Raw genomic sequence first — 25,143 nt, forward strand, 5'->3', positions numbered from 1 at the left:
ATCTTTCACCATTGAGAAAACTGACCATGTATTCCTACTCTCTGTTTCTTATCATTTAACCACTTTGCAATCCAAAATAGGACATTGCCTCTTATCCCATGGCTTTTTATTTTTCTCATTGGGGACTTTGTCAAACACCTTCTGAAAATCCAGCTTGGAGAAGGGACAGCTGAGGGGAGATATGATAGAGGTGTTTAAAATCATGAGAGGTCTAGAACGGGTTAATGTGAATCAGTTATTTACTCTTTCGGGTAATAGAAAGACTAGGGGGCACTCCATGAAGTTACATGTGGCACATTTAAAACTAATCGGAGAAAGTTCTTTTTCACTCAACGCAGGTTTTATTATGAGTTTTTGCCTCTAAGGCCAGCTTCTTTTCAAATTCTCTTTTTGCCTGCCTTAACAATGTTTTGCTTCTAACTTGCCAATGCTTATGCTTTTTCCTATTTTCTTCAGTTGGAACCTTTTTCCATTTTTTAAAATAATTTCTAAAATAGCCTCTTACACCTCACCTTTTATCCATGCGGGCACTCGTTTGGCCTTCATTCCGCCTTTTCTAATGCATGGAATATATCTGGTCTTGGCTTCCAAGATGGTATTTATTTAACAATATCCATTCCAGATATAAACTCTTTACCTTTGTAGCTGCACCTTTTAGGGTTTTTTTTCCTGTTTTCCTCATTTTATCAAATTCTCACCTTTGAAAATTAAATCCTCCCTCCAGTCATTAACTCAAATTTGATCACATTATGATCACTGCAGCCAAGCAGCCCTACTACCATTACCTCTTGCACCAAATTCTGTGTTCCACTAAAAATTAGGTCTAAAATGGCTCCCGGACCATCTGCTCCATGAAGTAGTAATTTATTTCATTTATAAACTTTACCTCCTTAGCATGACCTGCTATGACATTTAGTCAGTCAATATTGGGGTAATTGAAGTCTCCCATAATTACTGTGCTGCTAAATATGTTAGCTTCCCTAATTTGCTCTAGCATTTCATCATCCATCTGTTCATTTTGGCCTGGTGGATGGTAGTATAACCCCACCGCTATAATCTTCCCCATCATACATGGAACTTCCACCCATAAAGATTTTTAGTTTTATCTCGCTCTGAGGTTGCTGATGTTCCAGCTCACTGGTCTTTTGAGGGGGTTACTATTCCTAGTATGCATCAAGTAAGGAACCTGGGAATGGTGGTAGATTCTGTTCTCTCTCTCTCTGCGCCCTCACATACAATCTTTAGTGAGAGGTTATTTTAAGATGCGCCTTCTGCATTCAGTTAACTTTTTCCTGAGTGCTGAGGGTTTTCATACCGTTATACAATCTTTTATCTTCTCTTTATTAGACTATTATAGTTCTTTACTTCTTGGCCTACTTCATTCTCACTCTGATCATTGCAACTTTTACAAAATTCTGGAAGTTCTCTAGGAGCACATATTACTATAGAATTAGTTAAATTACATTAGTTACCCATCTCATGGCATATTAAAAGTTCAGATCCCTATCTTGATTTTTACATTTTTTATCAAATTATCTGACTGTAGAATTGAAAGAATATTGCCATATGCGTACTTTATGCTTTTCTTCTAAGTATTTGTTAGTTGTCCCCTCCCTTAAGAAAGTTAGGTTAAAGGAATTCTGTTTGCAAATTTTTAACATGGCAGGTTTAGTTCTCTGGAATGACCTCCTGAAATCCCTAAAAATGGAAGGGGACTGCTACATTTTTACAAACTGTTAAAGGAATACTTGTTGACTTGGCCTTTCCTAGTTGTCATTCCTCTCTCTGAGAGGGTCATTTATCAAAATGCATTAGGGCCCTAATGCACAAGATAAATACCGCATCACTCTGCTGTTTGTACCTACAACTGTGCATGTAAAACTGCCCCACCCCGAGTTCATAATGCCCCCTCTTACAGTGGTATAAAAAGTTCAATTATAAGTGAACCTCCACAGAGGTTTTCTCTCTCTCTCTCCCCCTCTCCCCTCCCAAACCACCATTCACGAAAAAAAACCTTTTCAGTGGGTAATGCGGCTGCGGTAGATTACTCAGCATGCAGATGTGAAAATAACATGGCATTCGATAAAAGTATTGCGCGTTGCGGAAAATATCTATGTAATGCGGTATCAGGAAAATTAGCCTAGCCACGCCCCCTTTTTTTTTTCCCACGGGCACTATTTCCACGATATTTATAGCAATTTGATGAATCTAGGCCTGAGTTTTTGCTAGGGGTGCAAAATGTTGCTCATGTATTGCAACAGTTTTTGAACAGTCACAGGTTTGATGGGTTTGCTGTCTAATTTTATTTATTTTGTTGTGTTTTTGTTGTATTGTGATACTTTTTACTATTTTATGTTTTGTGTTGATTTACAATATGTTAATATTGCTATCCGCTGAGATTGCAGATCGGCGGAATACAAATATTTATAAATAAATAAATACTGTGTATTTAATCTTCTGAAGGATCTTAATCCTGGTGGATTCTGTGCCATCCCTAACATAAAGCATCCCCCCCCCCCCCCCCCCCCACCAAATTGATTCACCCTATCATTGTGATATAATTTATAACCTGGTATAACACTGTCCCATTGGTAATACTCCTTCCACCAGGTCTCAGAGATGCTTATTAAGTCTACTTTGACATTCAGTGCTATACATTCTAACTCTCCCATCTTACTTTTTAGACTTCTGGCATTAGCATACAGACAATTCAAGGCATGTTTTTAATTGGATATACGGCTTTCTTAGCAATTGGCAGGGATAATTTAGAATCTTTTAATTCACTCTGTTCTTTATTTTATAGACAAATGGGTTACATATGCTTTTATTGGAACCTCTGAACCGGGATTGCCTAACTCCCCTTTTATTTTAGTATCCTTTGAAGATACGTCCCTCTGAACCATGCGCTGCTGAGCAACTGTTGGCTTTTCCTTATCATCTAGTTTAAAAGCTTCTCTATCTCCTTTTTAAAGATTAGTGCCAGCAGCCCAATTCCACTCAAGTTATGATGGAGCCTATCCTTTTGGAATAAGCTCCCTTTTCCCCAAAATGTTGCCCAGTTCCTAACAAAACTAAAGATCTCTTCCCTTCACTATCATCTTTTTGAGATTCCAAATCTCTGCCTGCCTCTGTGGTCCTACACATGGAACAGGAAGCATTTCAGAGACGCTATAGAGATTCTGGATTTCAATGACCTACCTAAAAGCCTAAATTTGACTTCCAGAACCTCTCTCCCTTCTATGTCATTGGTATCCACATGTACCATGAGAGGCAGCTCCACCCCAGCACTGTCTAAAATCCTATCTAGGTGACACATGAGGTTCACCACCTTTGCACCAGGTAGGCAAGTTACCAAAACGATCCTTATATCCACCAGTAATCCAGTTATCTACATTCCTAATGATCAAATCACCAACAATGATGGCTGACCTATCCTTTACTTCCTGGGCACAAGTCCTTGAAGATTCATCCTCTGTGTGAGAGGATAATGCATCACCTGGAGAGCAGGTCCTAGCTACAGGATTACTTCCTGCTACACCATGTTGGCTCTCTGTCCAGATAACCTTGTTTCTTCAAGGCAGCACATGGGGCTGCCAGATTGGAGTTGGACTTGGCTATTATGTCCCTGAAGGTCTCCTCTACATAACTCTGTCTGCCTTAGCTCCTCCAGATATCAAACTCGTTCTCTAAGAGTCAAGAGGTCTTTGCACCGGGCACACACATACAACCTCTCACCAACTGGTATATAATCATACACGTGGTACTCAGTGGAAAAGGCTGGAAGGCCCCCATCTCGCTGCTGGACTACTGTCTGCAACTTAATATTGTTGTGTTCTTGGTTAATTTAGGTTGCTAAGGGAGTAGGGATATGAAAATTAAAGTTCTTTGAATTTATGTTGTATATTTAATGTTAATTTGGCAAAGGCCTGCAAGGGGACAATTAATCTATTGATAAGAGCCAAGTCATTCCCTTGATCATCCCTGATTGACTTGTGGTGTGAAAATGTCTCTTGACCTCTTAAATGGGATAAGAGTCTACAAATCAAAGAATTTGCTTAGGGGTTGGTGGGAGGGGAATTACCTACCATTCTTTTCTTTTTAATCAAGCTCCCACACTTAGAATTACCTAACTTTCTTTTCCTATTAACAGGCACACAACTTAAAAAGAAAAGAAAGTTACCTATCAGGCATGCACGTAGACCTACCCAACTTTCTTTTCTTCTCCATACCTCCTCTCTCAGGGACCCTAATATTCTACTAGTACATATTTCTTCTATAGTGTGACTAAACATATGCCATGCCATACAGATACACATAAAAGACAGTTCCTGCTCCATGGAGCTCACAAACTAGTCAACACATAAATAAGAAAACTCCAAGACTTCAAAAAATGTATTTATTAGAGAGAACAAAATTAACAAGTGTATGGTCAGGGGGAACTAGCATTTCAGATTTAAAAGCGGTTTCAAAAATGTGTGTTTTCAGGCAGGATCTGACTATGGTCAGAGAAGGAGTATAACACAGCAGCTCAAGAGTCTATTCCAGGTCTATGATGCAGAAAGATGGAAAGTGAGGAATCAGGAGTTGGTAACAGAGACAGATAGAGATAAAGCCATTTTCCCAATAAACAGACATTGAGAGGAGGGATATAGCGGGAGATAAGAGAGAAGAGGTAAGGAAAAGCTGCAAAGGCTCTTGTAGGTGAGTAGTGGAAGCCGAAGGGGAGTCTTGACTTGAGAAGAGAGATTGACATGTTATAGTGACAATGGAGCATGATAAGTCATGCTGCTAAATTTTGAAAAGACTGTAGCATGAACAGTTAGTGGGAGATCTTTGAGGAGCAAGTGGCAGCAGTCGAGAGTGTGGATAAGGCTTTTGCCAGTGTGCTCAGAAAGAAATGCTTACAATATCTGAATGTAATCCACTTTGAAATGTCTGAAAGATGGAATATAAATCAAATAAATAAAGGACAGGACAGATTTTGGTGGTGTTATAAAGAAAGAAACAGCACATTTCAGAGTTTTGGATGTGTGCAGGAGAAAGAAGTTGAAGATGACCCCAAGGTTGCAGATTGAAAGGATTGGAAGTATGACAGTGTTAAGTCCAAATAAATAAATAACAACTAAACAGAAAAAAAGAAGGAAAGGAGAAGTGGTTTTTAGAAGGAAGCAGGTCAAGATTTGGGACTTGATTCTGGGTAAAAGTTCTTGTACAGAGGGTCCGAGAGCGACCTCCTGCACGCGGGCCGTATTGCCAATATTCAAAATGGCGTCGGCGCTACTTTTGCCCTCACTATGTCGACATAGTGAGGGCAAAATGGCGCTGGCAGTATTGCCAATATTCAAAATGGCGCCGGCGCTACTTTTGCCCTCACTATGTCGACATAGTGAGGGCAAAATGGCACCGGCCGTATTGCCAATATTCAAAATGGTGCCGGTGACATTTTTACCCTCACTATGTCGACATAGTGAGGGCAAAAGTAGCACTGGCGCCATTTTGAATATTGGCAATACGGCCCACGTGCAGGAGGTCGCTCCCGGACCCCCGCTGGAATTTTGGCAAGTCTTGTGGGGGTCAGGAGGCCCCCCCAAGCTGGCCAAAAGTCCCTGGGGGTCCAGCGGGGGTCCGGGAGCGATCTCCTGCACGCGTGACATCGGGTGACAGGAACCAAAATGGCGCCGGCGCTACCTTTGCCCTGTCATATGGTAAGGGCAAAGGGCCACCGGCGCCATTTCTTTTAACGCAGCCATGGCCCGAGAGCGGCAGATCACGCTGGGACCCCCCCACTGGACCCCAGGTAATTTAAAACATTTGGGGGGGCTTCGGGAGGGTGGAGGATTTATTTTAAAGGGTCGGGGTGGGTTTTAGGGTGCCGGTTTTCCCTGCCCTCCCCCGATATATGATTTTTTACGATTTAAAAAAAACAAAAACCATGACGATCAGATTTCCCTCCCCCCCAGCCAAAATCGATCGTTAAGATGATCGATCACCCGATTCACATCCCTAGTGATTATCCCCTTGTACAGGTCCTTGGTGAGACCTCACCTGGAGTACTGTGCTCAGTTCTGGAGACCGTATCTCTGAAGGGACAGAGACAGGATGGAGGCAGTCCAGAGAAGGGGGACCAAAAAGGTGGATGGTCTTCATTGAATGACTTATGAGGAGAGAGACAGAAGAATCTAAATATGTATACCCTGGAGGAAAGGAGGAGTAGGGGTGATATGATACAGACGTTCAGATACTTGAAAGGTTTTAATGATCCAAAGTAAACGACAAACCTTTCCCATTGGAAAAAAAATCAGCAGAACCAGTGGTCACGATTTAAAACTCCAGGGAGGAAGACTCAGAACCAATGTCAGGAAGTATTTCTTCACGGAGAGGGTGGTGGATGCCTGGGACGCCCTTCCGGAGGAAGTGAAGACCAAAACTGTGAAGGATTTCAAAGGGGCATGGGATAAACACTGTAGATCCATAAAGCCTGGAGGATGAGAATGAATAGAAGAGGTATGGGGGTGGCTTGCGGGAATGACGGCTACTACCTGGTGATTAATACCCTTATTCAATAAACATTCACACAGTTAATGAGACTCCAACATTGCTCTATGCTTCAACGGCAAGAGGAAATGTGGAAAAGAGGATTTACATTCAGGCAACAACCAACAAGGACTGAATTGCACAGTCTGGGTAAACAAATAAGCTTGGGAGTAGCTTGCTTGTTGCGGCGGTTACTACCCCGAACCAATTTAAGCCTGATACTTCACTTTGAATGCATATCCAGCACAGCTCACTGCTTCAATGGCAGGGGGAATGAAGAAATAGGATTTACATCCAGCCAACATTTAACAAGGCATTGATCTGAGCAGTATGAGTATACAAACATTGGGGTAACTTGCTCAATACGATGGTTACTACCCTCAAACATTAAGCCTTATACTTCACTTTGATACAGCTCCAACACTGCTCTCTGCATCAATGGCGGAGGTGGAAGGAAATCAGAATAAAAAAGCTACCAATAAGGGCCCTGAACTCAGAGGTCGGAGTAACAAATAAGTATGAGAAAATAAGTGTGAAAGATAGCTGGGCAGACTGGATGGGCCTATTGGTCTTCTTCTGCTGTCATTTCTATGTTAGTCTTTATTGCCACATCAGTATGTATATGAATAATTATAAATTCCAAATATTTTATCAAAAATATTAAGCCCCTGATGCAGCTGATTAGGTGAAACTCGGCCAGTGTTGGGGCAATTTTCTTAATTGTATTTAATAAAAGAACTTCTTTCCAAGGCGCATGGTCTTGTCCTGTTTTCCTTTTAGATGAAGTCAGGTTGGACTTGAAAGTGACCAGTAACCCTATAGACTGGAGAAGTTGAAAGATTGCATCAAGGGACTCGAGAACTCCTGTCAGTAGAACCTATCACCAACCAGTCATTCAAGTAAAGAAATACACAGACTGCCTGTCAACAGAGATGTGCAGCCCACTACTGCAAAGCATTTTATGAACACTCTTAGGGCCATGGAGAGGCTGAAAAGAAGCACTTTATACTGGGAGTGTGCATCTTTTACCACAAACCTAAGGAACTTCCAGTGAGAGGGGAGAATAGAGATGTGTGCACAGGCATCTTTCAGGTCAAGAGTGAACATCCAGGCCCTTGGTTGAATGAAGGGAAAAATTGTTTGAAAGGATTTCACCTTGAATCTCTCCCAAACCAAGTTTGTTCAGCCCTCACAAGTCCAAAATAGGTCTCAATATCACTGAATTCTTGGAGATTACAAAATACTAGAAATAGATCCCCTGCCAATTGTCCAAGAAGGGACAAGTTCAATTGTCCTCTGTTGCAGGAGAAAATCTTCATCCAGCTGCAGCTAGGCAGACAGAGGGATGGGCACTGAAATCTGAAGCAGAAGAGGGTGAGAAAAATGCAAATGATAACCAGACTCCACAATTTTCAGGACCCACCAGTCCTTGGTGACACTGATCCATTCTGGAAGGAAGAAGGACTGGACCCTCCCCCAACCCACTGGAAAGACAAGGCTCAAAGACATGAAGAACTAGTCCCAGGCTTAGGCTGCAACTACTGCTGGGCCTTTGGCTGATGCCTTTCTGTCTATGAGCCTCTAGTGGGCATCTGCTGCTGTTGAAGCCCAAAGGCACTGAAAAGAGCGTAAGGGATGTCTTTGGAAAAATGGATGCTTGGTAGGAAAATTACTGTCAGATTGATTCCAGCTGGTCCTCTGCCACCAATGATAATGACTGTAGGGTGCAATGATGCTCCATAATCAGAGCCAGAGTCTCCTTTACCATTCCACCAAACAAGTTGTACCCAACATCTGCCAGACAGTCATGCACATCTCATGAAGGCCATTCACTCTCAAATATGCGAGCCTTCAAACGCCAATGGAAGCAGCTGAAAAGGATGATAGCGACCAAGCAGAAAACCTCCACTGTTCCAAAGAAAAAGCATCTGGGAGACTGCACTGATGCCATTTCTTCCCTATCTGATCCATGATAGGACCCCTCTAGAAAGTGTGGCTGCAACATGGATCAATACAGGAGGCAACATATCATCAGTTTTCTTTTCTATTTCTGCCTAACTTTTGCTCCAAAATCTACCTATAAACCATTGCAGAAAATCAGAGGCCTCACATACGTATATCTATATCTAAATATATTAGATCTGCGCAAGGATAGATTTAAAGATCACACAATAAATCAATTTTTATTTGATGTATGTATTTAAAGGTGGATGCTTTGGCAGATGTGATCTTCTTGTATTGGCACACGGTTCATCCTTTTCATATGGGCTTGCAATTTCAATCATCAGTTCCCAGGTATAGTCCAACACATAAGAGATTTTTTTAAAGAATTTTTTAAATGCTTATGCAAGTTATGTATATTCCTTCTGTTACAAAAATGGTATTTAAGACAAGACCACATACCATACTTTTATTTCGTTGGGTTATATATATCTTATTTTATGCCCTTGTCAACTAGTTTATGTCCATGACTTTAAATCATACTTTGTTGTTTGACACCACCATATTCTTCCTCAGATTTAGCAACGCTTGCTCCCTGATCAAGTTTTTAAGCACCTCCACTTTCAGCTGAATAGGTAAGCAGATGTGTCTTCCTTTTCACTGCTGGACTTGCTTTTCTAACATTTTTCTCTGAAATCTGCATGTTCTTAGATAACCCTCATTTCGGAACAAGCATAACTGAGGATGATCTAATAAACCACACCGACCCTAGTATGAGTTTCAACTTGTGTTTTAGCTCAGATTTTTCTATGCTAAAAGAAACCCGATAAGTAATGGGAATTTTAGTGCAGAAAACATGCACAGTAAAATTTGGGTTAAATCTCATGCTAGGATTAGCACAAGAATGTACTAAGCCATTATCAATTAGCTTAATTATTACTCTGCAATACATAAAGGCATACTGGGTGAGATTGCTTTGGGCACATTACTTTAATGCTGGAAAACTAACACCTGGGTCAGAAGTAGCATAAAGCTGCCTGAACTGCCATTCCAGCCCCTGTCACATGTACCAGCCCTGAAAATTAGGGCCATAGGATTTAATTGGCAGTGGGATGGCTATGTGGAACTCCGTCTGCACGCTGTTGTTCGCTGGTATTTGATTTCCCACGGCCATCGGAGAGACATGATTGGGTGGGGGGTGGGGGAGTAGCTGGGGTTGGACAGCAGCAGCCAAAAAAAAAAAAAGAGCACATTCCTGGCTAGGCCTCAGCAGCCAGCTCCTGATTAGAATCATATCTCGTTGACTGGAGAGTACAAGTGGCCGAACAGAGCCCAGAGAGCAAGAGAAGATATTTCATTTGCCCAGCAACCCCAATCCTCCAGCCATCTGCCCATGAGTAGCCATTTCACATACACGTGTCCTTTCTGTCCTATCGAGAGCCACCTAACCCTGTACTAAGTCCCAGAGCTTAGCTGCTATTTTGGACCTTCTGCGGCCTGCAGCACGCTCAATCCAGCCCCTTGAAAGTTTTGCTGGCTTCCTTGTGTGCAGAGCTGGGAAAGACTGGGTGACTATACTGTTCTGGGAAGCCAAGCCAGGGACCTTCCCCAGGATCCAGGGGAGGCAATGGCTGCCAGAGCTGGAGGCTTTCTTCACCGAGGACTTTCAGTAACTTCTGTAACAGCTGTTGCAAGTTAACTGATTTTCAAATGAACATTTATACACAGTTTTGGTTTACTCATGCTTTTGTGCAATTTTTCAATTGCTGTGGGGCATTTTTTTTATACTCTCGTTCAGTTTGCATCTCATTAGTTTACTGCTTTCTGTGGTACTGCAGGGGTTTTTTTTTCACCTGAATAAACAGAAACCCGTGCAAAAATTAGTCTTCATTTTACTGTGGATATTATTACATTGTCCCCTCTGTGCTCATATATTTTTGGGCTGCTTTTCTGCCAGTATCACCACTGCCGGAATTACTGAAGCCATAAGTGGAAGACAGCTGCTGACCAGCTATGGCTGCATCTGCAAATAATTGTCTTTTAAGCAAGGCAAGATGAAATGGGAACACTTAGTTGTGACATCCAAGTAAATGTTTTTCTAGAATTAGATATATAGGATTCTCCAGTCCTCTAACCAAGGCCTACTTGATGTTCTCTTTCCCAAGACAGCCCGCCTATCAGTAACACGTAAATGTTCTCTCTCCATTTTCGGCCCTAATTTACGGAATTCATTACCAATCAGTATCCATAAAGTCTAGAGGATGTGAATGAAGCGAAGAGGCATGGGGGCGGCTTGCGGGAATGATGGCTACTACCTGGAGATTAATATCCTAATTCAATAAACATACACACGGTTAATGCGACTCCAACATTGCTCTATGCTTCAATGGCAAGAGGAAATGTAAAAAAAAAAGGATTTGCATTCACAAAAAAGCAGGGGAGTAGCTTGCTTGATACGGCGCTTACTACCCCAAACCAAATAAGCCTGATACTTCACTTTCAATGATATCCAGCATAGCTCTCTGCTTCAACGGCAGGGGGAATGATGAAAAGATGATTTATATTCAGACAACAACCAAGAAGGACTGAGTTGCACAGGCTGGGTAAACATGCGTGGGAGTAGCTTGCTAGGACGGCGGTTACTACCCCTAAACAATTAGCTATATACTTCACTTAGATGCAGCTGCAGCACTGATACTCCTAACCAATTAGCTAGATACGTCACTTAGATGCAGCTCCAGCACTGCTAACTATATCGATGGCGGGGGTGAAAGGGAAATAGAACAAAAAAAGTCACTTACAAGGGACAAGAGTAACATAAGTATGGGGGGGGGGGGAAAAAAGTGAAAGCTTGCTGGGCAGACTGGATGGACTGTTTGGTCTTCTTCTGCCATCATTTCTATGTTTCTATATGTTACGCAGGACTCCAAAATCTTTAAGAAGCTCCTAAAAACCCTTTTATTTAATGAAGCTTTTGCCTCCATTAGTTAGTCCTTGCTTGTTTTCTTTGTTGATAACTCTGGGTGTATGGTATGTATTATTGTAGACTGTAAGATTACATAATGTTGATGTTTGTCATGTGTGACGTTTCTATATGAATTTTATTGAATTATGTTTTGGAAGGGCAGATAAATACTTTTAAATTAAAAAAATACTGTATGTGTGTGAGAGAAATATTTTTGCATGCACCGTCTCCAAGCAATGCAAATCTCATACACATCCATTAGACATAGCCTGAAAACATAACTGACTGGGAGAGGAAGAGAGACCAAGTACCAGTTTGAGCAGCACTGCATTAGGCAGACGTTTCATTCACACCAGTGAGGCATATGTGACATCTTTCTGTAACCCACTTATTACTGTTAGGTGGGTACACAAGTGGTTGGGGAAAAAAGAAAGAAAGAAAAAAAAAAGAGACTCAAATAGCAGTGATTAATGGAGTCAGTGCCAGCATGGAAGGCTATATCAAATGAGACTCTACAGGGGTCTGTCCTGGGTCAGGTACTATTCAACACTGCCATTAACAATCTGGAGAATGGGATACAAGTACACACTTCTAAGTTACACATATTTATTTGGTGTGTGAAGTGTCATACCCCAAACAAACTGAATGACTGATCTCCTTCTCTCCTTCCGGTGAGAGAGGCCACGAGGAGCTGGCCATGACTAATAGTACCCAGTACAGCAAGGGAGCAAAAAAACGGGAAAAGTTACAGCCAGCCACTGCACGGGATGCCCAGGTGGGTGGAGACACTTACCTTTTTATGAAGTGCATGAAACTCGCTGTACCTTTTTTCCACAAAGTGCTTTCTTCCACTCGTGAGCACTTCTATTTTAAATACCTGTAAAAAAAACAAAACAAAACACAGAAATTACAGAAAGAAAGGGATCACTTTTTAGCCCAGCCCTATGTGTCTGACATGTTAAGTTTGTGACGGTGCTGTAGCTCATCCCTTTAATTACAGTAACTGATACAAAAAAACAAAAAAAAAAGGTTTAAAAAAAAAAAAACCAACCCAGAAGACTCGGGAGACAGCAAAGTGCCAGAATGATTAATGAGGACACTGGTTAAATGCTTCGCTAACAAGTTTGTTCAGCAAATATGTTTGAGGGCAATTAAGCCTCATGTTATTACTTAAAAAAAAAAAAAACTCAAAACAAAAGCGGCAACATTTCTCTCAGTAAGAAGATGATGTCAAGAAAGCATCATCCCAAATGGAGGGAAAAGGAAGAGGAAAGAGCAGGCAGCCAGAGAGATAGCCGCACATGGGTACAGGGTGCGCCCAATGACAGAAGTAGCGTGGCTTCTGCCAGTCGCATAATCGCAGGTTAATTTCTTTCTCACCCGCACAGTCATCTCGAGTCTGTGTTTAAAAAAGGATTGGATAAGTTCTTGGAGGAGAAGTCCATTACCTGCTATTAAGTTCACTTAGAGAATAGCCACTGCTATTAGCAACGGTAACATAGAATAGACTTAGTTTTTGGGTACTTGCCAGGTTCTTATGGCCTGGATTGGCCACTGTTGGAAACAGGATGCTGGGCTTGATGGACCCTTGGTCTGACCCAGTATGGCATTTTCTTATGTCTCAGCTGGGCTCAAGCTGCCATTCACGACCCAAAAGGGGAAAACCTTTGTTTTGTTTTGAACCAATATAGCAAAGGTGATTTTTGTCTTCCCTCTCGCCATGACGCCATGGACATTACCTACAGTCACCTTTGAAGATTTCTGAAGCCCCTGGATTCTCTCTCTCTCAGAACATTCGTTAATAACATTTTGCTGGTCTACACAATCGACACTTGTGTTTATCCAGTCTGTATTTTATATCATGTGCTCCATTTCCTTTTTATTAGGAACTTATCTGCAGCTGGAAATTCCTATTATAACGCCAATCGGATAAGGGCTTACTGAGTTTTGCGAGCACTTGCTGTTTTGAGGCTGGCCCCTCTGTAGATGGAATACACAAAGTCTCCGTTCACTTTTAAACATTTTATTAATCAGAGATAAATAATCAAAGGCCCTGTGTACAGTTTTTCCTTCTGCACACAAGCAGCAATACAGGTATATTTATTTTCCATAAGTTTCCATGCAAGGAATAAGGACAACGCTGAACAATCGTAAGTCCCTCCCCCACCTCCTACTAACCCAGCTCCAAAATCCCATATCTGCACTACATCTTGTTCCTCACCATCTTCCCTCCTCCCCACTCACATTTTGAGCAGACCATGTCACTACTGCAATTATTATTTTTTTTTTTTTAACTTACAAGGAACTGAGAATTTCACTATGAGCTCTCAGTATAAACTGCAGGGACAATTCCCAAATGTCCCTAAAAGTTCATTTACATCAAAAGTGAATCCCTGCCTCAAGATTCTCTGTCACCATAATATTATGTAACATGTTACACCAATGCCAGAAAGATGGAGAATCCGTTTTCCTCCATGACTTTAATATCACCTTTTCTCCCAGTACGAAACAGCCGTGGGCCCTTCCTTTTAATCACTAATTTTGACACATCAAAAGCACTGTCTCCATCTGTAACAGCCTTATGCCCAATTACTAATCACATGTAACATTTTCCCCACAGCTTAGCTAAACAAATATGTTTATGTATCCTATGACCATCATAAAACGAGAAGCTGGACTGCATTCACCTGACATGTGGCAGAAATCCAAAAGGGGGCATCTAGAACCGTAGTCATAAATCACAGGATCCTTAGTAATGCAAAATGAGTTTAAAACTTACTTTTAATTTGGATTTTTTTAAATTGCGCATACAATTCCTAATAATAGCACTTATAATCTTGAAAAAAAAAAGCATTTATCTGTTGAAGATTTCAGCAGCCATGCAATAGGAAGCCTCAGAACCTTTTTGAAGATTTCACTTTTTCTAAAAGACTGAAAAAAAAAGTGTCTGGAGGCTATTACTATTTTGGGATACATAAGAGGATTTACAGTTTCAAGAAGATTTTGACACCCTCTGAAGCAGAAATGAGACTTTCGAAACACTGAGGCAGCATTGGGACAAAGAGCCGACTATTTCATTATAACACAGTATTGCAGACCCTTGATATTCCGCTTTTGATTCCAACTGAGTTCCTCAACAGATAAGTGCTTTTTTTTCAAGATTTTAAATGTCATTGTTAGGATTTTTATGTGCAATTTCAAAAAAATAAAGTTTGAAAAACATTTTGCACTACTAGGGGTCCTATAACCTATGACTGTAATCCTAGACGCCCCCTTTTGGACTTAAGCCATATGTCAAGTGAATGCAGTCCAGCGTCTCGTTTTATGATGCTTGTATGATACATTATATATTTGTTTAGTTAAGCAGTAGGGTGGAATCATTTCTGTTTAGTCTACTTTTTTACTTCAAGGTTCCTAGACTTTTTTTTTTTTTTTTAGTATTGTTACATATCTAATTTTTCCCTATAGCTGTTTAATCTGTGAACATAACCAGAATATGTTACCCAGGGTTCCTTACACATGTGTCCAACTGTAACCACTGTGATGCTTGAACCCAGATAACAGATCCAGAGGCCGTATCTCATCCTTCGATTTAGATGGACACTCTAGCTATTCCAGAAGATTTATTTCCCAGGATTTCCTGTGCGGGGGAATGTTTAAATCTCTTGCATACAGCATTGATAATCTTAGCATAGATGATGATAATGCCACTACTCTATAAAGGCACATGAGAGTTGTTTGGTGGTTTCCAAGATTTCTTTTTTACCGATAAGGTGCAATGATGATTTAAAGCCTTTACGGCTGTGTATTTTACGTTCCAGATGATACCAATACTTATAGTAAGTTTGTGACTTCTTAGTCTTTCTAAAGTTCAAATGTTACTCCAATTTAATTAGTTCTTTTAGTTACTTGATTTCTTCCTCCCATGGGAAATCAGGGCAAGTTGGCATGCTTCCCTCCCAATTTAGATGAAGTTCGAAATGTACTTTTAAAAGTATTACGTATTATCTCCCATCTCCTCTTTTGTATCAAGGGTGAGACCTTTTTCTCCTCTTTCTCCCAATCTTCAGTAGATACTTAGGGGCCATGGATGAGGTTCCATCTCCTCTCCCCTTTCTACTTCTTCCTTTTCTCTTAGAACGGCTGGAAGCCGTCCTCTCCCTGGATTTCACTGCAGGAAGGGAACCTCTTCCATTAGACAGAAGAGTAAAGTTAAATAAGCTTAACTGAGTCTAAAAGGATGTGGCATTCCAAACTCAAATAAGTTAAAGGTGGCATGAGAGGGTGGAAAGAAACTCATTCAAAACAACAACAAAAAGTCTCCATGGAGCTTAAAGTTAAGATTTAGAAAAATGAGAGCACAGCAAGAAATCTACCAGGGTAAAATGGTATTCTCTCTAAAAATCACTGAGGACATTATGCTTGCTAGCTGCCATATGGGGGGGGGGGGGGCTGCAAATACAACAACCACCAATTTGTCTACCCCCCAAACCTAAATGGTATAATCCTTATCCATTATTAGTAGGAGACTAACAGGATCCCTACACAAGTCTGCTTCCTTTTTTTGAAGGGGGTTAATAAACATGTGGATAAAGGTGAACCGGTAGATGTAGTATACTTGGATTTTCAGAAGGCATTTGACAAAGTTCCTCATGAGAGGCTTCTAGGAAAAGTAAAAAGTCATGGGATAGGTGGCGATGTCCTTTCGTGGATTACAAACTGGCTAAAAGACAGGAAACAGAGAGTAGGATTAAATGGACAATTTTCTCAGTGGAAAGGAGTGGGCAGTGGAGTGCCTCAGGGATCTGTATTGGGACCCTTACTTTTCAATATATTTATAAATGATCTGGAAAGAAATACGACAAGTGAGGTAATCAAATTTGCAGATGATACAAAATTGTTCAGAGTAGTTAAATCACAAGCAGATTGTGATAAATTGCAGGAAGACCTTGTGAGGCTGGAAAATTGGGCATCAAAATGGCAGATGAAATTTAATGTGGACAAGTGCAAGGTGCTGCATATAGGGCAAAATAACCCATGCTATAGTTACACAATGTTAGGTTCCATATTAGGTGCTACAACCCAAGAAAGAGATCTAGGCGTCATAGTGGATAACACATTGAAATTGTTGGTTCAGTGTGCTGCAGCAGTCAAAAAAGCAAACAGAATGTTGGGAATTATTAGAAAGGGAATGGTGAATAAAATGGAAAATGTCATAATGCCTCTGTATCACTCCATGGTGAGACTGCATATTGAATACTGTGTACAATTCTGGTCGCAGCATCTCATAAAAGATATAATTGTGATGGAGAAGATACAGAGAAGGGTGACCAAAATGATAAATGGAATGGAACAGCTCCCTTATGAGGAAAGACTAAAGAGGTTAGGACTTTTCAGCTTGGAGAAGAGACGGTTGAGGCGGGATATGATAGAAGTATTTAAAATCATGAGAGGTCTAGAACGGGTAGATGTGAATCGGTTTTTTACTCTTTCGGATAATAGAAAGACTAGGGGGCACTCCATGAAGTTAGCATGTGGCACATTTAAAACTAATCAGAGAAAGTTCTTTTTCACTCAATGCACAATTAAACTCTGGAATTTGTTGCCAGAGGATGTGGTTAGTGCAGTTAGTATAGCTGTGTTTAAAAAAGGACTGGATAAGTTCTTGGAGGAGACGTCCATTACCTGCTATTAAGTTGACTTAGTTAATAACCACCGCTATTACTAGCAACGGTAACATGGAATAGACTTAGTTTTTGGGTACTTGCCAGGTTCTTATGGCCTGGATTGGCCACTGTTGGAGACAGGATGCTGGGCTTGATGGACCCCTTGGTCTGACCCAGTATGGCATGTTCTTATGTTCTTAAATGTCCTTAAATGTCCTAAGTGGTGACATGTATGCTCTCTGTAGAAACTTGTGTTGCTCTCAAAATAATTACCACCTGAAAATTCTTTATTTCTATTGAAATAGTAGTGTAATTCTTTGGGCATAAGATTCACAGCCATCTCTTTATTCTAACTCTCCAGTACCTGTTCTTTTGACACAGCCCTCCCCCCCTAATTTCCTTAGGCTTTTATGGAGTCCAGAAACAGTAAGTCTTCCATCTGAAAAAACTATGCCAGCTCAGCTTCTATACTATGATTTAAAGACTGCCTGTCCAAAGACCCCACATAATGCCACAACTGAAGGTATGCAAGAATCCCTATTATTCAAGCTATACTCCTTACGGCTCTAAAAGGCCAACATTCACTACTCCTCATCATGCAATACTTGCCCGATTCCATTTTGCTCCCAAAGCTGGAAAGTTTTAACTTGATCCATGATGTAAAACCATGCCTCCCTCGAACTGGTAGAAAAGAGTTAACCTTAGATCCCTCCTGGGAGTCTTAACCGCATATCTCCACACATAGGGACACTAACACACTCCCCAGACAGGACTAGGTCATTTATCCTAAAGATTCTGATAAACCAGTGATGCTCAAACCGGTCCTGGGGCCCCCTCAGCCAATCGGGTTTTCACGATATCCCTAATGAATATGCATGAAATATATATTTGCATGCACTGTCTCCAATGCATGTAAACATCTCATTTGTATTCATTAGGGATACTCTGAAAGCCTAAGGAGGGGAGAGGGAGCCCAAGGACCTGTTTCAGCACCATTGCATTAGCCAGATATTGCATTAAGGCATGAGCATAAATTCATTTACAAAACTAGCGCTGCTGCACATACCTTAGCGTGGCATAGGCACGCACATTTACACCTGCAAGAGAGCAGATATATATGTCCATGCACACATTTACATACATACTTTTGAAAATCAAAAGTAAGCATATAAATGATTTCTCTTTCCTAACTCTGCCCCCAGGACCGCCTCTTTGCTTCTCTGTGTTCTTTTAAATATATATAAATGTTTTTAAATAGTACGCCCATAAAATCTGCAGGCCATATCAAATTGAGAAGAATCAAAAGCACTGTGGAGGTTAGGATTAAAAATCAAAATAATCCTGATTTTGCACCATTTTGGATAATGATTAGTAAAGCAGAGTTGCTTATCTATAATAGATATTCTCTGAAGACAGCAGGATATTAGTCCTAAGGCATGGATTGACACCATCACATGGAGGACAGCATGGAACCTTTACTTCAAAGTTTCTTGAAACTTTGAGCATGCCACACTGGGCATGTGCAACAGGCTATACTACTATGCATCCACATGGGGGTCCATTCAGTATATAGTTTAGCTTAGACTAGAGAATGGAGAAATTACTCACCTGATAATTTTGTTTTCTTTAGTGTAGACAGATGGGCTGAGGACCAGTGGGTTATGCCCCCCCCCCCCCCTGCCAGCAGATGGAGATGGAGCAGCCTACCAATATTCTCTTCAAAAGCAACTGTGGACAGACTAGCAAAAGCTTGATTAAAAACAGTGAACCATAACTGTACTAAACCAACAAGAACACTGAACTCAAGTAAGAACATAGGTAACACAATCTAGGGACTGGAAGAACACTTACCAGTAATCCCTTGGGAAACGGATTCCCACAGGAGGACTACTGACATAAACATTCAGCAGGCGAGGGCGGGAAGCTGAGTCCATCTGTCTACACTAAGGAAAACGAAATTATGAGGTAAGTCATTTCTCCATTTTCTAGCATGTTAACAGATGGACTCAGGACAATGGGATGTACCAAAGTTACTCCCCAACAGGGTGGGAGGCTGCCAGCAGTCAATACCATACATGCAAAGGTTGCGTCCTCCTGGGGCTGCATATCCAGATGATAAAACCTGGAAAAAGTATGTAAGGATGACTACATTGCAGCTCGACAGATATCGATGGGACACAACAATCTAACCTCCGCCCATGGCACTGCCTGAGCCCTAGTAGAATGAGCCCTAACCTGAGTAGGCAACAACATTTCTGCATCCACATACGTGGCCGTAACCACTTCCTTAATCCAGCAAGCCTGTTGCCCGCTTCTCCTTCCAAACACTGAAGCAATCTCCATAGGGAGATGCACGTCCATCATCTGCTGGAGATGGAGAATACTGGCAGGCTGGGATCACTGCAGGAGTATATATACTGACACATCAGCTTGCTCCATCTCCATCTGCTGGCAGTGGGGGCAGAACCCACTGGTCCTGAGACCACCTGTATATACGCTATAAAAATGTATTTTTTTTTTTGAGAGACTTGATATCCTGATGTCCTCACAAAACACCTGTTAGAGGTAAGCAACTGCCTTCTCTGAGGAATTAGAATTTATTAAAATATTTTCTGTGCTTTTTAGAAAAAATTACCATATTTTTCGCTCCATAAGACGCCCTTTTTTTTCTCCAGAAGTGGGGGGAAAATGTCTGTGCGTCTTATGGAGTGAATATTAAAAACCCCCAAAAAACTAACTACAACCCCCCATGTGACAGGGGCCGACCAATGGCACCGGTAGCCCCTGTGACATAGTAAGGGCAAAGGGCTATCGGCGTCATTTTGATTACTGGCAGCCGACGGCCCAAGTGCAGGAGATCGCTCCCGGACCCCCGCTGGACCACCAGGGACTTTTGGCAAGTCTTAGGTGGGTCAGGAGGGTGGGGGTTGTAGTTAATTAAATTTAAAGGCTTGGGATGGGGGTTTTTTTTTTTCCCCAACAAAGAGAATGATAAAAATTTTATGATCCGGGGAGTGTCAGAAATGGCCCTCCCCAGACCCGAAAATGAAACGGGACAAAAAAAAAAATATTATGCCCTCCCCTAATTTGCTCCATAAGACACACAGACGCCTGGGAACAGAGCCGGTTTAGCACACCATTTTTTATTTATTTTTTTAATTTTCCCGCTCTGAATCTTAGGTGCATCTTATGGTCAGGTGTGTCTTACGGAGCGAAAAATACGGTATTTCATGGTGGATTTCAAAAGAAATACACAAAATCATAGTAAATGAGTACAATGCATCAAATCAAGACAATAGATCTATCTATATATCTATATACACACACACTTCAGTCTCTTATGAAATCAAAAACCTGCCATCACTAGGTCCATCATTGCAAACAAGCAACAGGCCAATTGTCACAGAAAAGGTTATACAGACTGTTAAATATCTCACTTTAAACTATACTGTCTCTTCCAAAGTGTAGGCTTTTCTAATAAATGTTTTAATGTTTTTTTTTATTTTTAGACATTAATGTTATCAATTGTCCAGATACAGTCTGGAAAAGAGCTCCTGAGATGAGGACTTGCAATTGAAAACGCTCTGCTTCTTGTTAGATCATGCCATGCTAGTTTTACTGAAGAAATTTGTAGCATTTACTTTCCTTCAGATCTTCATGAGCAAGTCTGTACTGATTCAACAGTCCATATCATTATGGACCATTTTATATATAATATTAACAGTCTTATAAAGCACCCGCCACTTCACAGGTAGCTAATGTAGAGAGATCAAAGCTGGAGAGATATGGTCACGCAGGGGAGTTCTAGTTAAGATACGAGGTGTAGCATTCTGGACCAATTGTAACGGCTGGAGGCTGTTATGTGTGAACCCTATGTAAAGTGGATTACAATACAGTTTGAAAGTTTTCAATTTCAAGAAATGAACGAAGGCGTCTAATCAGTTGTAGTTTATGAAAAAAAGACTTCAACACAGTTTTTATATAAGCTGATATTGATAGTTCTAAATTAATGATTATCCTCAGGCTTTGAACCTGATGGCTGAGTGGCATTATGTGGTCTTTAAATTTCAATTAGATGGAGCATTATGGAATAGAAATTTGCTTAACAGAATGATTTCAGTTTTGGAAATGGTCAGCATGAGTTTATTATGGAATAACCATTACTGTGTACATTGAAGACAAAATGACACCAAATTCAAAGTATCAGACAAAGAAGAATCGGACTTGAATATTGAATAAAGAATTGGATATCATCGGTGTAAATTCTGTAGTTTACATCAAAACAAGAGAATATTCTGCAGATCAGAGCTAAATAAATATTGAAAATTATGGTGAAAAGCAAGGAACTTTGTGGTACTCCAGTATCCACATCATTCCAGTCTGAACAGATCTCACCTAGAAGAATCTGGTGAGACCTGTTTGCCAAAAAAGAGGTGAACCAGTTGAAGACTGTTCCAGAGATACCAAGGGCTGACAGACAATTTTAAAGTATTTGATGATCTAAAGTATCAAATTCTGCAGACGTATCCAACAGCGCAAGGGCATATTATGGACCACTGATCATGTTATCAAAACTAGAGAGTAGTAACATTTCTGTGCTATGTCCTCTTCTGAAACCAAATTGAAATAGGTCTATGATGGTGTTTTCTTCAACATAGACTGTTAGTTGAGTTGACTATATTCTCAATTATTTTGGCTAGTAGAGGAAGAGAAGAGATTCATTGGTGATTCTCTAGCATGTTAAAATCTGCTGAGGGTTTCTTTACAAGAGTCTTAACACAAGCTTGTTGGACAAACAGGATGGCAGTCCTCATGCATAGGGAATCCCCAACTATCGACTGCCCTGAATGAAAAAAAGAAGAAAACTTGAAACTGTGCCAATAGGCAAAAAATTGTTTAGGTGTCATGAAGCCAATTTTGTATTTTTTTTTTTTTTAATAGTCCTTATTAAAAAAGCTTGGGCTCTAGGGTGGATGAAGTAGCATTCTATACCTCAAAGAGATTCCTCAGATAGACCGGCCAACCTACTCTCACATTAGGAGTCCCTGTCAAAGTAATAGTGAAAAGTGAATGTGTGGAGATAATTTCATATCACAGCCTTGCAGATCTCCTTTGTGGAGGATGATCTTGTGGGCTATCAACATTACCATGGCTCTGAAACAATACGCCTTGTCGTGACTCACCGGATTTACGCTTGCTTGAGCATAACAGAAGATGATGCAATCTGTTAACCAATTAGAAAGTGTGCACTTGGCAACAGCAATTCCAGGTTTGTCAGTGTGAAAAGAAACAAAAAATTAGTAGAACATTCTTAGGGCTTCATTCTGCTCCAGGTAGGCAGACAAGGCTTTTTTTCATTCCAAACTGTGTAGCGTTTGCTCACCTTGTGGCCTGGGAAAGAATGTTGAAAAGACAACTTACTGGTTAAGGCGGAAGTCAGACACTACCTTAAGCAGGAACTTAAGATGCATGTGCAGAACCACCTTTTTGTGAAAAATTGTGGTATAAAGTGGATAAGTCACTAGGGCCTGGAACTCACTGACACTGTTGCTGAAGTGACAGTTATCAAAAATATGACCTTCCAGGTCAGGTACTTCAGCTCACAAGAGTCTTTCATCAACTGGATCAATAACATATTGAGGTCCCATAACCACAACCGAAGACCTGATGGGAGGCTTCGAGTGAAGCAAGCCCCTCATGAAATGGACAACTATAGGATTCACAGAGATGGGTCCTACTTTCTACACCAAGGGTAAGCAACTCTGGTCATCAAGTACCACAAATATACATGAGATGTATTTGCATACAATGGAGGCAGCGCATTAATGCATATTTATTGTGGATATTCTGAAAAAGGACTTGTCTATGGCACTCGACTGGAGTTGCCTACCCTGTTCTACATGATGGTGATAAGCACCAATTGCAGTAAGATGAACCCTGAGAGTTAGCTTTAAGATCTGACTCTGAAAAACATAGAATCAAGCAGTTTTTTGTGAAGCAGGAGAAAAGATCTAGGTCCTTTCCCTCACACCCAAAGGCAAACCTCCTCCACTTTAACCCAGGACTTCCTCATGAAATCATTTCTGGAAGCCAAAAGAATACAAGTCACATCCTCAGGAAGATCCAGTTGTTGCAAAACTACCCTCTCAATATCCAGGCTATGAGAGCAAGGGACCTAAAGCCAGGATGATTCAACAGCCCCTGAGATCTTGGGGAATGCCCCAGTCGGATTGGATTCCTGTTGGTCACCTGCTGCTGGAGTGAAAACTAAATCTGTCTTGGCTGATAGAGTGCTATGAGAAACATAATTCCCTGATTGATTCAGAGTTTCAAAGTCATTGCTACTAGAGGAACTGAAGGCATGTACAGTAGAGCTTGACCCCAATACAGGATAAAAGGTTAGTTTGCTTTGAGTCCCTTTCTGAAAACAGAAGAGTGGAACCTTTCTGTTCACAGGAGATGCAAACAGATCTATCAGAGGTGTGTCCCACCTCTGGAATATGTGGTTGCTATCCCTCTGTCCAGGGACCATTCCTGAGATTCCAGGATCTGACTTGGTCTGTCCTTCAGCGCTTCTCCTCACCAGCCAGGTATATGGCTTTGAGAACCATTCCCTAAGAAATGGTCCATCTCACATCTGGACAGTCTCCTGACACATGAGGCGGGATCCCGTTTCTCCCTGTTTGTTTATACAGAACATCACCCACTTGATTGTCTGCCTTGATGAAGATACCCTTGCTAGACAATTAATCTCTGAAAGCCTTAATAGTGTATCGTACTGACCTTAGCTCTAAGAAGTTTATCTGCTGAAGCTTTTCCTGAGCTGACCAAGGTTTCAGGGTGAAGAGTCCCTCACCATGGGCTCCCCAGCCTAGACTGGATGAATCATGGTTAGAACAATCTGCACTAGGAGTTATTTGAAAGGGTATACTCCTGGCCAGATAGCAATGAATCAGCCACCAGGACATGGAGTCCCTCAGAGGCTGGGTGATTTGACTGCTGTCCCTAAGATCCTGAGAGGCCCAATTCAACTGCGATCTGAGGGTCCACTGGGCTCTTCTCATGTGATGACATACCAAGGGAGTGACATGGATTATTGATACCATGAGGCCCAACAACTTGACTTGTTTTTAGCCCCACTGCAGTTATCAATATGATAATCCTCTGTTGTGGAAGGAAGGCTCTTGCCCAAGTTGTGTCTAGCAGCATGTCTATAAATTCTAATTGAGTTCATGGGCTCAAGTGGGGCTTGGGGTAGTTGAGGACCCTAACAAGCCCAATACTAGATAGTTTTGTTCATTGATTCTGTAGCATTGCGTTGAGACATGCTATTGACCAGTCAATCATCCAGGCAGGGAAATACAGGGACTTCTAAACTGCATAGATGTGCTGCTACCATCGCAAGCCATTTTGAGTATACACATGACGTTGATAGGGCAGTATGTGATACTGAAAGTGGTGGTTCCTTACAATAAACCTACTATTTTCTGAACAGTCCTAAACTCTTTAGTCTCTCCTCATAGGGGAGCTGTTCCATCCCCTTTATCATTTTGGTCTCCCTTCTCTGTACCTTCTCCATCACAACCATATCTTTTTTTAGATGCAGCGACCAGAATTCTACACAGTATTTAAGGTGCAGTCTGACCATGGAGCAATACATAGGCATTTTGACATTTTCTGTTTTATTCACCATTCCCTTCCTAATAAGTCCTAATATTTTGTTTGCTTTTTTGACTGAGCCGATTTCAATGGTAAACCTAGAAGATGTGGTAGGCCTGATTGACAAACTGAAGAGTAGTAAATCACCTGGACCGGATGGAACCTAACATCATGTAACTATAGCATGGGTGAATTTTTCCCTATATGCATCACCTTGAACTTATCCACATTAAATTTCATCTGCCATTTGGATGCCCAATTTTCCAGTCTCACAAGGTCCTCCTGCAATTTATCACAATCCGCTTGTGATTTAACTACTCTGAATAAGTTTGTATCATCTGCATATTTGATTACCTCACTCGCCATATTCCTTTCAAG

The 25,143-nt window shown here is 41.1% G+C and overlaps 1 protein-coding gene across 5 annotated transcripts in view; it reads right to left on the reverse strand.

Annotated features, from left to right (window-relative positions):
* SNX24 (sorting nexin 24) overlaps positions 1-25,143 on the reverse strand; it is a 299,054-nt gene that overhangs the window by 164,659 nt on the left and 109,252 nt on the right. For all 5 annotated transcript variants that reach the window (XR_003859201.1, XR_003859203.1, XM_029619882.1 and 2 more), the window contains exon 2: positions 12,234-12,317. Coding sequence is in view for 3 of the 5 variants with exons in the window: in XM_029619882.1 (XP_029475742.1) it covers positions 12,234-12,317 (84 nt within the window). In the remaining 2 variants the exon portion in view is untranslated. The remainder of the gene's footprint in view (positions 1-12,233; positions 12,318-25,143) is intronic.

The sequence above is a fragment of the Rhinatrema bivittatum genome, chromosome 1 (genome assembly GCF_901001135.1).
Source record: "Rhinatrema bivittatum chromosome 1, aRhiBiv1.1, whole genome shotgun sequence".
In the NCBI taxonomy this organism is placed as follows: domain Eukaryota; kingdom Metazoa; phylum Chordata; class Amphibia; order Gymnophiona; family Rhinatrematidae; genus Rhinatrema; species Rhinatrema bivittatum.